Consider the following 17,890-nt stretch of genomic DNA (forward strand, 5'->3'; position numbering starts at 1 on the left):
ATCATGTTCATGAGGTTAAAGTTTGGTGTATTGGTGGTTGCCTATAGTGTTCAGCTTGGATATAGTCTCTGATTTGGTTTTTGGTGAAATATTGTACAAATTCACAAAAAGAGAAGAAATGCAGCATGAAATACATGCAAATAAAGTGGATTCAACGCACAGACAGATAATATTACAGGTTATTCTGCTACAGTAACATATCAAGGTAAATATTTTACTTTTAAAATATAAAAACTCTTAATTTATGTCTGTTAGGTTAAAGTTTGGTGTATGAGTGGTTGCCTATAGTTTTCAGCATGAATATAATCACTCTGATTCGGTTTTGGTGAAATTTTGTACAAAATCACAAAAAAATCATCGTACAGAATGTAATACATACAAAATGAAGTGGATTCAACGCACACACAGATGATATTACACATTATTCTCCTACAGTAACACATCAAGGTAAATATTAAACTCATAAAATGTAAAAACTCTTAATTTACGTCTGTAAGGTTAAAGTTCGGTGTATCACTGGTTGCCTATAGTTGTCAGCATGCATATATCTCTGATTTTTTGTCGAAATCCACAAGAAAACCGCCGTGCAGAATAAAATCCATGCAATGTGAAGTGGCTTCGTCGGGTGGTCGGGTGGTGTCGGGTAAGTGGGGACAGCGTGCAGTTTATAAATGCGCGTATGTCGGCGGTCCGGGCGGTAGACAACAATCGGCGAATCCCCCGGCCGCGTCTTCGATCACACACCGCTCGCAGGTGTCTCACTAGTTATTTATCGCTACGCTGCTGCGTTCGTCTCGCGCAAATAAATAAATTAACACACATCACAAAAGTATAGTGCGCGTATTGATCAACAAGTGCGGCGTGTTCAAGTTTATTCTATCTTTATATTAAACTAAACTAAAGTTTCTTTCGTCGCAAAGGTGCGTAGTGAATATAATTAAAGGTAAGTCACACGTTTTTGAAACTTTTAAATTCACTGCTCCAGATCAGATCGATGGTGAAATGATTGCTCGCGGCGCGTGATAATTACACGGATTGAAAATGAAATGAAATTTGTTACAAAATTCCGCGATTAATATGCAAAAAATACAAGTTGCCTATATACATGTAAGAATGCATAACTGGTTGCATAAATTACAACTATTAATATTTTATCAATTAATAGATTTAACGACATTTTAATATTTTGTTAATGATGATGTAAAAACAAAAACAAATGTAGCAATCGTTGCGTTTAGGCTATTAATGAGTTGTAATTAAGTGTAATCGCGATCGTAATTGTTACATTTTGCATATTGCGCCATGCGCGAATCATAACAATTAACAATACGCGGCGATTCGATACGAATCACATATGTTTGTGATTGCAATATCAATTTCACACCCGGCAATTATCAATTATGCGATGTGTTGTGTGTAATTAGCAATAGAAAATTACGTCAATGTAAACATTGCCAAATGTCGTTTTTGAGTCGTTTTGCTTTGTTTTTAGGTAGATTTATTGAAATTTTCGGGTTTTCTATGCTGGACCGCGTGTGAGATTAGGTAATACCAGTCATAAACAAATAAAAAGTTTAAACAAATAGATTTAGAAATTTTTTCGAGGCGGATAACAATACCTGTCGGAGATCGTCGTAATTGCTTCTAATTTTACGTATGTTTATTAGTATATGTCGTCACGTAACGCTTTTTAGTGTTTTATGAATGCATTGTTTAATTTTACACACTTTTTTTGGGTTTTTAGCAAACATTTCGTATTTTTAGCATGGGGATTACTATTTTTGAGTATAAAAAATATTTAGACTTTGATTTTAGTTAAAATTATTGTAGTATATACAAATGTATAACTGGTTGCATAAATTAGAACTATTTGTTTTTGTTTTTTTTTAATTTATTTGTTGTTCTTTGATGAATTTTTAATTGTTCATTGTTAAAAATTAATTACATATAATTTTTTTAATCAATATAAATCACAGTAGTCTTTTTATTGCTTTAAATTAAATTAATGAACAATAAACAATTAAAAATCCACATATTTTTTGTATTTTTTGCAATTTTTTGATAATTGCAACACGAGCAGACACGCGATTTGAAAATTAAATATTCAATATTTAAATATATTTATAAAAAATTGTTTAAGGTATGCATACTCATATAAAAAGTGTTTAGTCATTGGATTACAAGTGCGCTTTGGTTACTGTGTCAATGTCACCGCAAGCTTCGAATTTTTGAGAGCAAGAAATCGCCCGGAACCACGAATCAATTTTTAATTCATGACTAGGCAAAAAAAAACGTTTCATAAGAAGTTATTACTACATTCTGCTATAGTGATGACATTAGGCATTCAATCAAAGTTTATGATATTTAATGTTTTTAATGTTTGTGATTCAAAAAACGTGCGAAAATGTTTTTATTTGTTTGTAATTGATTGGTTTTAATGGCAATTGTTAATAATTTAGCGAAACGATTAAAATGCCAGGCAATTATGGTGTTTGAGGAATGGATGGGCAAAAAATGTGTTAATAGATCAAGTTTGAAATGGTTAATTAACGAGCATGCGCAAACAAGTTGCGTTGCGTTGTGTGCGAGCATTGGCGACGAAAACGAAAGCGCGGTTGTGAAAAATTCCTCGGAAGTTATTAAAAAAAGTGAAAATGTTAGATGGATTGCTTTGAAGTAGGTATTACATCAGTGAGGAACCAAGTGACAAAGCTATTGTCATTAAAATGTATTTAAATAAAGGTTTAAGTTAGGTTATTATAGGTTTTGGTAATATAGGTTAGGTTGTGACTTAAAAATATAAAATAAATGGAAATAGTTTGGTTTAAACTGCGTTTTTGTGCAGTTTTTGACATAGTTCTCATCGGGTATGGAGTAATTCAGTAAATAAGAACAATTTGATGTTGTAAGAGTAAAAATCCTGAAATAATGCAAAAAAACGTGCAAATTTGCATCTAAATTTAACAAAACAATGAAAATGCATAAGAACATTTTTAGTTTTACTTAAATTTTGAAATAATACTTAACCGTTAATTACGACTTTTAAATATTTCAGTATTGTCCGAACTGTTCTTATTCTCAGTAATTAAATCATCTAAATTAAGTTTATCTTAAAATCTGGAGTTTTAACTTATGACTTTAGCTGTCACCTCTTAAGATATCAAGACATTAAATTATATTACCTATAATTTACTGTAATTCTGTTTATGTATGTGTGTTACTCTTCTACACTTCCGTCTGTCAACTAACAAGATTCTCAAGATATTCTTACCTACATAAATCATATGTAGAATAAAATTATCATCACCTTTATCGAATTATCATTGCCCACGGCGTTTAAAATTCAAATTACGTTGGAAAATACGAAAATAGGAGAAAATGTGCGAATCACTTGTTTTCTTTTGTTTACACATTAATTGCTGGAATTTACATACGATTGTAAACAATAAAACAATATGGAAAATAAGAAAATTATATTGTTATTAACTATCAATTGTTTTCTATTTGAATTACTCTCTTCGATACTTGACTTGGTTTTGTTTTACAATTTATTCATGTTTCATTAACCTAATAAAAATAAAACAAGAAAAAATAATATTTTCAGGATTTAAACTTGAACACTCGGTATAAATTAAATGTTCAAATGAAATATTAAAAATGCAAATTATTATTCAAATATTTTGATGATTCTCAACACTTTAAAGTGTAACACACGTAATAAACCTTGTTAATTTACATTAACAATACAAAAAATTGTTTATTTACTCAACTACGGAAGAAGATATAAGGTCATCTCCAAAAAACAAGTTTTTATATAAATATTATCACGATTTGCAAATAATATCGAGGACACAACCAAAAAAAGAAAAAACAACAATTTTAATTTTTAATTTTAATTTTTTTTATTTGTTAATACCAAAAAATCTAGATCAACTTACTTCTACTTACTTTATCAATATTAAATGTGATTAAATATGATGCAAACTATTATTAACAGGCAATAATAAACCAGTAGCAATAAAACTACAAAAAGATGTCGACACTTCATAAAATAAAATTTCGTGTGGTGGACGTATTCTAATCGCAGAACATAAATTATAGCGTAGATTGTGATAGGTAAGATCATTGAGATTGAGATTGGAATATTTGGATAGATCGGGTGCGTTGTTTACTATGTCAATGTCACGTTCCTTATTCGCGAGCGTTAATCATCATCATCGTGGTGTATGTAATAGAGTTGAAATGCTTTTAAAACTTTATTTAAAGTGCTTTCAATTTGCATTTACAATAAATTTTTGGGATTTGCGTAGTGTGGTGTCAATATTTGCACAGTCAATGTCAACAATGTTAATGATTTGCCAAAAATTACGCCTTAAATTAAATTAAATTTCAAATTTAGGAAAGTATTTAATTAGGCAACTTTATATGCATGTATACTTGTTTAAGGTTATGTATTGTTACAAAATTTAAATGGAAATTATTGTTAAGTATGATAAATGCATCAATAACTTTGTGTGGCACTTGATTAGATGTCTAGCAAATTGAGAAAAACATTTTTTTTTGGTTTTTTGGTTTTAAAATATTAAATTTAAGAAAATATTTAATATAGGCAACTTTACATACACCTACACTTGATTAAAGTTACTCCAACAACAATATTCAAACAAAATATTAAGTTTTTCTTTCAAAAAACTTAGTTTCAATGCAAATTTCCATCAAAACCAACTTATTTTAGGCTAAATTTTATAGGTTATGTTATACAAACAAGCAAGTCTCTGCGCCGCGCACAAATCGATTACTCAATCGTGATTGGCAAACAATTTCGCAGCGCCTCACGCAATCCCGCCGCTTTGACGCGCTGCGCTGTACGCGAAAAACGCGAAAATGCTACAAGTGTGCGCTTCGCACGCGATATATCTACGCACACACGAAATAACCACAACCAAGTGTGTGCGATTGGTAAACGTCGGTCGTTAACGTCACTCTCCACCGGTTTGCACTTGTGAACGGTAGCAAGTGTGCACAAAGTCAAGAAAATAAAGAAATGGAAAGTGTTTCACGCGACTGATATTAAACTTCAACGACCTAAAACCAACTAAAATCAAAACAACGCCATCTAACGACAAAATTTCAAAAAGAAAAAAATTGTTTTTGTGTTAACTGAATGTAATATTGGGCAATGCTAATCGATAATAACTGTTTACACCAGTAGCACGTGTGGAATGTGTGTTTATTTTGTATTTCATTGCCCAACCGGACGCCATTTTGTTTAAGGTTATGACTGATTCTGCAAGGCGGGTTAAGGAGATGCTAATTTCAGAGTGTAGGCTATTTGTGGGCAATTCTACGCGGTGATTAGGCGCGTAGATTGCACGTTGTGCGTGCGCCCGCAAATTAGGTTAGGTCAGTGTCTGTATTAACAATTTCGTGCTTTCGAGGTTTTTGCGCACAACCGCAAATCATATTCAGCGTAATGGAGCACAACCGACGATTAACTCCAACCACGACGTATCATCATCCATTGATGATCTCGAATTGCAATTGGAAAACAAATAGAATATGAAGATTTGAAAAAAAAATTGAAAAAAAGCAAGATGGCGACGCCCCGGATTTAGAGAGATTTATACTGTAATTATGCAAATTGTGAGTTAATCGATCGAGACAAACTGAGGAATTGAGTGGAGTAGAGATGCGATTGAGAAAGAACAGGCTGCGGTTGACGAATTGTGACGAATGTTTGAAAAGTTGCGCGCGCGCGCGGTTGGAAAACGAAACATGTGCGCGCGCACATGCGCAAGAATGTCGTTTGCCTTTGCGTTTGCGCGTATTTGCGATTTCGCGCGGTTTTGCAATAGTATTCGCGAGCTGTGCACCGGCAATATTTGCTTAATATTTAATGTTTATTCGAATTTAAAGGATTAAATTTACTTAGTCAATATTACTTAAATTCTCATAGGTGGCGCTATTAAAAATACGTACAAATAGTTATATTTGAATAAATTATTTGAGGTTTTTTAGGGTTAAACATCTAAATTCAAAATTAAAGATTTTAGGTTATTTTTTATATTTTTCTTTCTTTTGCGTGTTATTTATTTCGGTTATTTTGTTAAAATTTTAAATTTAGGCAGTTTTTAATACAGGCAACTCTATGTGCACGCATACTTGATTGAGGTTATGATTTATAACCAAATTTAAAAGATTTGTTAAGTTAAGTTTGAAGTGGTGTAAGTAGACTAATTAATGTCGGTTGATATTGGTTGAGATGTCATTTTAAAGAAAATTTAATTGAGATTTAATGCGAAAAGGAAGGAAATTGTGGGTTGGATAGTTTTTGAGTTATTGTTGTTTTAGTATACAAAATGAGAGTTAATTTCACAACAAAATTAAAAAATAAATAAGATTTTAGTTGATTTTTATATTTTGTTATTTTGTCTGTAATTTATTTCATTTATTTTGTTAAAAAATTAAATTTAGGCAGTTTTTAATGTAGGCAACTCTACGTGCACGCATACTTGATTGAGGTTATGATTTATAACCAAATTTAAAAGATATATTAGATTTTTCTTTAAAAATTCCCAAATTTCTATCAAAATTTTTGTTAAGTATGACAAAAACATCAATAACTCAAAAACTACTTAAGTCACTTAATTTATTTTTGTTTCTACATGTAGATCTCAATTAAAACTACCAAATAAACACCTTAGACACATGATTAATATTGATATTTGGCTATAATTAAACAAAAATTTCAAAAATTTTCTAAATTCTTGTGAAAAATGTCTTATTTCTCGACTTAAGTAACATAGATGGCGTTTTTAACTTAAAATACTTACAAATACTTAAATTTAAATAAATTATTAATTGTCCTTGTACAACTAGGAACAACGAAACTAATAAATAAATCAAATTGTCACTATTACGCATAAATACATTAATTACCCAAACAATAAATTTTATTTATTTCATAAAACTTTCTGCATGCGTGTGTATGTAAATTTAAAAATAAACCGCACACGACGTACGAGAGTATTGTTTTACCTTCATCGTTATGCGCGAGCCACGATGCGCAATAATCGTTGATCGTCTTTATCGCCGATGAGCGATGCGAATTTTTATTAGCGATTTATAAACAAGCAAACAAACAAGCAAAGTAAAACACAACAAAGTAGATTCAAAGAAATTTTTCAATTTGAAAATTGCATTATATAACAAAAATATAAAAGAAAATATGCGTTTTATGGTAAAAGTTTGATTGCGAGACAGTTTGCGCATGCGTAAACAACTCAGTGTGTTTGTTTTTTATCAGAAACAGTAAGAGTAACATACGGGTATGTCTATTGGTTGTATGTGAATAATTGGTGCGTGTGGATGGATTAATTCAGGCGCGACAACAGTAACAGTACCAGAAGTGAAACTAATGATATTTATGATTTTTTTGTTGATTAAAGTTTGATGTGGTGTAAGTAGACTAATTAATGTCGGTTGATATTGATTGAGGTGTCATTTTAAAGAGAATTTAATTGAGATTTAATGTGAAAAGGAAGGAAATTGTGCGTTAGATAGTTTTTGAGTTATTGTTGTTTTAGTAAACAAAATGAGAGTTAATTAGTGCTTAAGTAAGATAAAAATGTGTATAACTCAGAAACTACTTAAGTTAGAAGATTTATTTTTGTTTCTACTTGTAGATCTTAATTAAATCGATCAAATTGACAACTTAGTTGAATGATTATTATTGTTGTTTGGCAGTAATTTAATAAAAACAATGAGAAAATTGATAAAAACCTGTAAATCGTGACTTATTTACTGACTTAAGTATTAAATTTCGAAAAATAGGTAATACAGTAGAATCTTGATAACTCGAATGTCAAGGGAAACCAAAAAAAATTCGAGATAGCAAGTTTTCGACTTAACAAGAATTTCGAGATATGAAGAGTTAACTCATCAAATTTCGACATAAAAAGGCACAATTTCATAGAACATTTATTACGATAAATTATATTAGGTAACATAAAATGAGAGTCAAGTACATAATTATAATGAATGAACTTACACTGTATGTTTTAAATAATTGATAAAAAATCTGTTATCTTCGTTTGATTCAAGCCATTTACAGATTTTTTATCGATTATTTTTTCTAGTTCATGTAGTGAACCGAATATACCTATGATACTCGATATCATTACATCTTTCAATGTAAGTTCGTAGTCTATCAATTGCTGTATTATATTCATTTTGTTGCTTGTTAACAGCCAAACAAATATGTACTGACTGAGCCAAGTAACCAAAAGTGACCAAAAATGAAGAAACATAACATCTGTGTTTCTTAGAAATTAGAAAGTTTATTGAATGAATTCATTCCTTGCACGTGTGCAAAACAAAAACAATAGATAAGAGGCCCCGAGCCCCGAACATTCCTTTTTGATTTTATTGCCACGAGTTTTAAGCTCCGGGAATCCCGAGTTTTGAGCTCCGGGAATCTCGAGTAAGAAATCATAAAATTTTATGAACTTCGACTTACTGAGGTAGTATTTGCAGTTCGAGTTACTGAGTATTAAAATGTACGAGTAATGCCTCACAGGGAAATAACTTATTGTTCGAGTTACTGAGTCTAAAAAATTCGAGTTAGTGCGTCGTTCGGGGTTCAGCGGAAGGGAATAGCATATCTTTTCGAGTTACTGAGGATTACGACTTAACAAGGTTCGAGTTATCAAGATTCTACTGTATAGGCAACTGTAGGAGCTCTAGAATTAATTGAGATTATGTACTACTACAAAATCTAATGAAATATAAAATTTTTCTTCGAAATTTCCACAAATTTCCATTAAAAATTGCGTTAAGTAAAATAAAAACACCAATAACTCAGAAACCACTTAAGTCACAAGATTTATTTTTATTTCTACGTGTAGATCGTAATTAAAACTATCAAATAATAGTTTTAGACAAATGATTTATATTGTTATTTGGTGGTAATTTAACAAAAACAATGAAAAAATTGATGAAATCTTAGAAAACGTGACTTATTTACTGACTTAAGTATTAAATTTGGTAAAATATATAATACAGGCAATTCTAGGTGCATGTAGAAATGATTGAGGTTACGTTTTACCAAAAAGTCTAATAAAATATAACTATTGCCTTAATATTTCAACAAATTTCCATCAAAATTAGCGTTAAGTAAAATAAAAACATCAATAACTCAGAAACTACTTAAGTCACAAGATTTATTTTTATTTCAACTTGTAGATCTTAATTAAAACTACCAAATAAACACTTTAGACAACAAATTAATATTATGTTTTGCCCGTAATTTAACAAAAACACTAAAAAAATTGATAAAATCTTAAAACGTGTCTTTTTAATTGACTAAAGTACACTTTATTAAAAAGTCGTGAGTGGCACGCAATTAAAATGTCAAGCAAATAGAATAAACCATTTTCATTGCCAGTTTGTTCTCTAATCCTACCGGACCTGCGCGTAATTCATTTCCCAAATAATAATAATAACAATAATCTCCACATCAACATTTTCCACCGCGCTAAAAATAAACATTGTTGTACGCCTGGCAATCGCACAAAACACACGCAATTACCGTGAATTATTGAACAATTTCGCGCTGGCTTTTCTTCTTCCTGATATTGGTTATGCCCACTTATGATTAACGGCCATCTTGTCCCTATAACCTTCGCAAATTGCATTCGCGCATAACCTCAAAAACACTAACGCAACTTTTACACTTATTGAAATATTTTATCGAAACATAAATTCTCGTGATTATTAGATGTCACTCAACTTAAGTCGATCGATGACTTAAAATAGCGCTGAAATATTTAATAACTTCAACAAAGAAAAAGAAGTGAAATATTTGCGTTTTTGTTATTAGTTTAGTAAATTATGGATGGAAAAAGTGTCTACTCATGTGCATAGTAAACAATGTTGTGCGCGATGACAAAAAAATATGTACTGGTTGTAATGAAATGCAAAAAATGCACTTGAATGTTGAATTCAATTACGGCGCGCAACAAAGCGAATGAATTAGAGAAGCAGCGAGCGTGCGAACGATTATTGAAATTGAAAATATAAATGTGTAATGTATCTGCAAGTAGGCAGCGCTAGTATTTTTACATTGTGAAAATGATGGAAATATATAATATGGATGGAAGAATATACTCGTGTATAGAAATATACAGTTATTTTTCAAGTTGGAATTCAAGGATTTGAAAAAATTATTTAAATAAAAATTTCTTGGTTTATTTTAGTTTATTTAATTTGTGACCCTTGGCTTCGCTCGCGAATATCTAAAATATTGAAGTTGTAGTCACAGAAGAAGTAACAATGAAGTAGAATGGCGGGAAGTTTAAAATGGCTGAAAGTATAGTCTATGGAAGTATAGTGTACAGTCTCCATAGTGTAGTCAATTGGATTTGATGTTGACGTAGCTGTCGGTAATACAGTGTGATAATACAGTGTGATAATACAGTGTGATGGTACTATAGTACTTAGGTTTGAGCTTCATTGCTGGAATGCTAGATGGCGTTAAAGTAGTCAAATACCCAGATGCAGAGGTATTATTGGCTAAACAATTTCTTTATTTTATTTAAAAAATAATTTTTTTTATTAAATAAAAAGTAGCCTATAACCATTCGGGGACCACTAAGAATATGTGTACAAATTTTCATGATGATCGGTTAAGTAGTATTTGCGTCAAAGTGTAACAAACATCAGGACTTTCGCATTTATAATATTAGTAGGGATGGATGGAACAATATACTCGTATATAGAAATAAACAGTTATTTTTCAAGTTGGATTTCAAGGATTTAAAAATTTATTTAGAGAAAAATTTCTTGGTTTATTTTGTTTTATTTTATTGGTGATAGAAAATTGCATTTTGCGGTAAGAGGTAAGAAATATTTTGAGTTAAACACCCAAAAGAGAAATCTTCTGTCCATTAAATATTGCACATGACTTAGTACCTGTAATACGCATGCGCGAGGTCCTCAAAGTGATAGATTTGCATATGGCTTTTTGAAGTTACATAAATGTCATGGACTTGACGGAATAAAACTCAAAAATTAAATACTGTGCATATATTACCGCCATTTTGGTATAGCATTTGGCTATTGACCTATAAATAAACAAATAAACTATTTTATTGTTGTTTGTTGTAAAACAATGCCAATTACACTCTAATTTTATTCATTTAACTTGTAAAAATGTGAAATTGTTGATAGTTTTTAAGTTTTTTTAGTATTTTGTTTTTTCTCATTAAGTAAGAGTTTAAGTAGACTAATTACCGTTGGTTGATATTGATTGAGACATCATTTTAAAAGAATTTAATTGAGATTTAATTTGCAAAGGAAGGAAATTGGGCGTTGGTCAGTTTTTGAGTTATTGTTGTTTTATTGAACAAAATGAGAGTAAATTAGGGTTTAAGTAAGATAAAAGTGTACATAACTCAGAAACTACTTAAGTTAGAAGATTTATTTTTATTTCTACGTGTAGATCTCAACACACTATCCGTTAAAAAAATTGATAAAATCGGGCAAAACGTGACTTATTTAGTGACTTAAGTAACATTTTATTAAAATAGCGTATGTGGCACGTAATTAAAATGTCCCGCGAATTAATAAAACATTTTTATCGTTAATTTTTTCATCTTTTCGGTCTTAAAAACCTAAATTTAGAAAAGTAGTAAATATAGGCAACTTTACATGCACATACCGTTGATTTAGGTTACATATTTCAACAAAATTCAAATTATAACTCTTTTTACTGCAGCAATAGACCAATAATTAAATAAATAATTTTTTTATTGTTATTTAACGTAAAACAATATCACTTCTACACTTATTTTCACATTACACATCTAAAAATACAAAAATATGACATTTATCATACATTCAATACAAAATTGATGAAACACGACTGCGCAAAGTACTCGTACTCATACATTACACCATCTTGCATTTTTTGCATTTCATCCTGCGATCATATATCATAAAACAAAAGCACACGTTTAATGATAGAGTATTTATCCATCCGATTGCACACACCTAACCTTTCCGCTGCGCATCTTACATCTCGCTTCTCGCATCTCGAAAGACGCATGCACTTTTATTATTTTGATGAATGTGCAACGATACGATAATAATAATTGACTTTTAAAGTTGTAACTTTTTCCAAAAACGAAAACGTGCACGTGGAGATGCAATCAGGCTTGGCTTGTCTTTTGTGTTCAGCATACGGCGGTGTTGGTTATGATGCAATGCGTTTATTGCTAGGTTATAATGTCACGGGTATGTGCCGATTAAAATGGCGGCGCTTGAGCGCGCACGCGCGGCTATAGCATGTGCCATTCACTCACATCTCACATTTATTGCCATTTGCGTAATGAAAACGTTAACCACACAATTGGAAACATTTTAAAAACAGAATATATTTCACTATTTCACTATAGGCAACCAAATATACATGCTTTCATTTTTTATTACCGTAAAATCGTATTTTTTAACATTTTCTTGAAATAAAAAAACAATTGATTAAACTTGACCCAAAAAGAGTGAAAAATTATTATGAATTTCCAGTGCGTTTGCGCATGACTGCGCAAATTATTGTTAATTAACATGCAAAGAGGCAATGTTCGACTAATTGAAGGGAATTATCCAAGAATTTCAAGTTGTAATAAAAGCAAGGACGATTAATTAGTTATTAATTAAATCATTTTATATTTTTCCATAAAAAATAAAAAAATTAATTTACGTTAAAAATTTTTCATTTTCACAAAAAGAAAACGATAGATGGCGCTTTAATAGAAATTTTTTTATTTTTGTATTTATACCGTTATTTTGTAATATTTTAGGTGAAATTTGACCAAAATTAACACAATGTAAAGGTCGAAAGTTAAATGTCAAGAATATTTGTTTTCACGGACACCTGCTCACCTTAAACTTAAACTTTTTACCTTGCGCGCCAAATTATTGCTTAAATTATGCGATGAAATTTATAACCTTGTTGCGATTCACCGGTTATTGTAATTTTTACAAATTTTATTCACAAAATCACGAATTGCGAATTAATTTTAAGGTTAAGTCACATGTTAAGTCATCATAACCATCAAAATCATAATCGTCTAACGGATTTCTAATATTTTAAATTCTATTCAAAAGAATTGTTAATAAATCATTGATTTCCGACCTTCCAAATAATATTTTAACTTCACCTTGATAATTAATACAATAATTACTCACCAAAACGATTAATTAATCTTTTACAAAACAAAATGGCGGATAAAATGCTTATTTTGACAGATGACTTTTGTTTTCAATAAATATTTTGTAGTTTAATGATAATTTATGTATAAAAAGTGCAAGTGCCTCTTGAGATGCATGCGGAATCGCGTGCGGTGACCGGAATGCGGTTGGGTCGCCATTTTGGCGCGATCAACTCGATTCGGACGACGACATCGCGCGTCATCGTGTAACAAATGAACTCGTTTCGCGATTACTTTGCTAATGCGTCGTAATCCCATTCGTGCATGTCGCGCGTCACTTTTAATACGCTTTATCACTGCGCATGCGCGTGTTACTTTAATTAAAACTCTTTCATTTTGTTGCAGATGTCGATAATAGTCAATTATATAGCTGATAATTATAATTATTTAATGGAAAATCGAAGTGGTACGTAAAATTATTAAAATTTATTTAAAAAATTTTGTTTATTTTTTAAATTGTTTTTATTAGATCCTAGAGTAAAAGACTGGTTTTTAATGAGTTCACCGTTCCCCACGCTTGCAATTTGCCTCTCTTACGGGCTGCTAGTGACGAAAATCGGTCCGAAGTTGATGGAAAATCGCAAACCGTTCGAATTACGCACGCCAATCATTATCTACAACTTGATTCAAGTGTTACTCAGCACGTGGTTATTCTACGAGGTCAGTATTTATATATTTTAACTTTATTATAAAAATTTATGCTTAAAAACACCAAAAATTGAGGTTAAAGCATAAATTTTACTAAATTTCAAAAAGTCACCGCTAGATGTCGCTATGTTTGACATTTCAGAGTGGAATTTGTGGTTGGTTCACAACTTACAGCTACAGATGTCAGCCCGTCGACTATTCCAACTCCCCAATCGCAATGCGAGTGAGTATTAATTAAATAATTGATTAATTTATTAAAATTTCTACATAAAAACATAAAAATACATAAAATATGAATAAATTACAATAATTACGCATTCCAAAGTAATTATTGTAATTGTAAGCAGCGATAATTGCTGGTTAAATAATGTAAAAGTCGTAAAAGTAAACAAAAGACGCGAATAATGCAAATAATTACTTATTCCATAATTCATTTTTAATTAGAAACAAATTAGCGAGTGAATAATTACATTATTTTGTAATTTAAGTTTATAGGTTAGGAATTCCACCGTGAAATATGCTTATGTGGTGGATTTATGTCAAAGTCGTTTTTGACATTTTGATATTTGTCATGCGCGCGATAAATGTCGAGTTTACGATCGAGTGCAAAGTACTTTCCAGTGTTTTTTAAGCACCGAAGAAGTGCTCAACAACTTACTTAACACTCAATCGCATGGCATTCAACAACAAAGTGTGTTTTTGTTGAAGACAATTTGGTAAATGTCAGGTTAAATTTAAATTAACCGCTTGGGTACTTTTCATTTAAAAATTACGCGTTAAAATGTCAAAAACGCAAAAATCAATCGCGTGGTATTGACCTACAGCTGGCGGCGATGACTGACATTGGATTTTTTTCGATTTTCAACATTTTTAACATTCTACACTTTGTTTACCATGAAAAAATCATGCAATTTTGTTTTATGTAATAACTAGCCTTAACCCGCGGCTTCGCTCGCGAATATCTAAAATAATGAAGTTGCTTCCGTACGCGTCTGTAGTCACAGAAGAAGTAACAATGAAGTAGAATGGCGGGAAGTTTAAAATGGCTGAAAGTATAGTCTATGGAAGTATAGTGTACAGTCTCCATAGTGTAGTCAATTGGATTTGATGTTGACGTAGCTGTCGGTAATACAGTGTGATAATACAGTGTGATGGTACTATAGTACTTAGGTTTGAGCTTCATTGCTGGAATGCTAGATGGCGTTAAAGTAGTCAAATAGCCAGATGCAGAGGTATTATTGGCTAAACTATTTCTTTATTTTATTCAAAAAATAATTTTTTTATTAAATAAAAAGTAGCCTATAACCATTCGGGGACCACTAAGAATATGTGTACAAATTTTCATGATGATCGGTTAAGTAGTTTTTGCGTGAAAGTGTAACAAACATCAGGACATACGCATTTATAATATTAGTAAGGATTTTGGTTATGTAATAGTGTTGTGTGTTTTTTATAGATGGCGCGCGGTTGCTGGTGGTATTTCTTCTCGAAATTCACTGAATTCTTTGATACTGTAAGTAATTTAATGAGATTTTAGTATAAATTGATTAATTATTGTTTTTGTGCAGTTCTTCTTCGTCCTTCGCAAGAAAAACGACCACATTAGCACGTTGCATGTGATTCATCACGGCGTGATGCCAATGTCCGTGTGGTTCGGCGTCAAGTTTACACCCGGCGGCCATTCGTCCTTCTTTGGCTTCCTCAACACTTTCGTTCACATCATTATGTACTCATACTATTTAGTCGCTGCTCTCGGACCACAATATCAGAAATATTTATGGTGGAAAAAATATTTAACCACATTACAAATGGTTAGATATAAAATTAAATATTATTTGGTTAGTGTTGATTTTTATGTTATGTATGTTTGGTTGTATAGATTCAATTCGTCGCTGTGATGGTACACGCATTCCAACTGCTCTTCATCGACTGCAGCTACCCGAAGGCTTTCGTCTGGTGGATCGGCGGACACGCGCTCATGTTCTACTTCCTCTTCAGCAGTTTCTACAAGCGTACATACACCAAGGACGACAAGAAACTATCGTCGTCGTCGGCGGAAAAGCAGCGGGCTGCTACGCAGGTAAAAACCCGGCGTGGAAAAAGCAACCAAACCAACCACACAACCAGAATGATTGTGATGATTATTATTCGAGATCCGGCTGAAAATCTCCATCGCACAATGTTCATGTTCACGAGTCAACAAACCCGCGAGTGTGTCGTAGATTTCATCTGGTGGATCTTTTCGACATTTATCGTGTGCTGGTTATGCTAATTTTCGGGGATTTTTGATTAGCATCACCATATCGCACGGCGTGCGGTCGAAATTCTGAAAAACCAGAATTCTGCATGTCATTTAAATTTAATTTAACATCCGAGTCGGGTATTCCACACAACCATGCTGTGTGCTAAATGAGTTGCATAACTCATGGCGTTAATGATGTATTTATGTGTTGCAGACGAATGGAACAAGCAACGGTACAACGAAAGCAGCGAAAACAATCGGTATTTGTTTCCCTGGCCAGACAGAACTCTACGATACGACGTCGCATGAAAACGGCATCAAGAAGAGCTACACGTCGTCCAACAACGACCTCAGGAATCGCGCATTCATCGATCGAAAGTAAATTATGCTCAAATACAAAGACAGCGCACATGTATGCAACCCAAATGACAAGACAAACAAAAACAACTTTTATAACTTACATTTTAAACATTTAACCGGGGTTTACATGTGAATTGAAAAAAGTACCAATTATTTAATTAAGTAAATAGTGTTCTGTGATCTATTGCACGACGACGCGGAAATTTTAGCAACTAGACAGTAACGGTAACAGCACTTATGTATAAGTCATTAATATAACATAACCTAACCCGTCCAATTTTTGATACGAAATTTTAACGAATTACGAGTAAGCGTATTTTATTAAATATCTTATATGTAAAGTATACATAGTTAGAGGTTAAGTTTTATTTCTTAGTGTGGTAGTTTTAGCCGGCAACGTGTTATCAATCAATCGAACAAAACTCTGGATTGTTTGGATGTTTATTTATATTTATTTACGTTTACTTCTGCAATAGTTACTCATTACGCTAGGAGTATACAATGTATTACCAGCCAGGGCACATTTATATTGTTTATGGTGTAATGTGCAATGATAATCAAGATAATCAAGAAATTTGTACAAAATGAGTATGTTATGGGATGTATAATTCGTAAATTACTTGTGTATTATAAATGGACAATAAATAAATTACTCAAAGTGAATAATTTCTTATTTTTTATTAGTTTTCTTTTATTTTTGGACTACCAGCGCCATCTGGGGAAATTTGAAAGTAAAACAAAAAAATCAAATAAAATTAATTTTTTAGTTGTTTTAAAGTTAATTTAGTTAAAATAAATGTTTAATTTAATAAAACAAAGGTTTTTATATATTTTTTACATTGTAAAAGCGTAATTTTATGTTTTTATTGAAATTTACTTCATTTTTAACCTCACAGCGCCATCTGTCGGCATTTTACATAACTAAAGATGCAAAAAACTATTTGCATAAAAAATAAATAAATTATAACTATTTCCACGTCAGTTTTCATTTGTTTAAACAATTTATAATGACAACATTTGCAGGTAATTCCAGTTTGTGAATATTTACCTGTCACATATTGATTATTGATTGATTAAACACTTTAACGACTTTTCCGAGCAAAGAATTTTCCCATTGCGCTCGGTAAACACTAACAGGAATGTCGGATGACGCAAATTGTATAATTGTTAACATAAAAACTGCATGGAAAACCTGTTACCAACCCGAAATTGTATCCTTCAAACGTTTGATAAATGCAAGAATCAATATTGTTTCATGTTGTCAAACCGCACGTCAAAAACTTATCTTTGTCAACGACCAGTTCCGTAAATACCAGACGCCAGTGCACGTGTAACCACAAATGCAATCATGATAATTTATTGCATATCATTT

The 17,890-nt window shown here is 31.5% G+C and overlaps 1 protein-coding gene across 2 annotated transcripts; it reads left to right on the plus strand.

Moving 5' to 3' along the window:
- The first annotated feature begins 428 nt into the window (after positions 1 to 428).
- On the plus strand, positions 429 to 17,184 carry LOC135804380 (very long chain fatty acid elongase AAEL008004-like). 2 transcript variants are annotated; one of them, XM_065318246.1, is made up of 8 exons: positions 429 to 447; positions 13,614 to 13,674; positions 13,738 to 13,928; positions 14,059 to 14,139; positions 15,373 to 15,429; positions 15,485 to 15,727; positions 15,796 to 15,996; positions 16,373 to 17,184. In XM_065318246.1, the coding sequence occupies exons 2-8, from the start codon at positions 13,614 to 13,616 to the stop codon at positions 16,538 to 16,540; spliced, it is 1,002 nt and encodes a 333-aa protein (XP_065174318.1). In that variant the 5' UTR covers positions 429 to 447; the 3' UTR covers positions 16,541 to 17,184. The 2 variants fall into 2 exon arrangements, with proteins under 2 accessions (XP_065174318.1, XP_065174317.1); XM_065318245.1 differs by lacking the exon at positions 429 to 447 and adding an exon at positions 685 to 943.
- Positions 17,185 to 17,890: the final 706 nt, after the last annotated feature.

This window comes from Atheta coriaria, unplaced genomic scaffold, assembly GCF_025399875.1.
Source record: "Atheta coriaria isolate IRGN ID8LTWV9N9 unplaced genomic scaffold, Caltech_Dcor_3.1 hic_scaffold_3_pilon, whole genome shotgun sequence".
Lineage (NCBI taxonomy): Eukaryota > Metazoa > Arthropoda > Insecta > Coleoptera > Staphylinidae > Dalotia > Dalotia coriaria.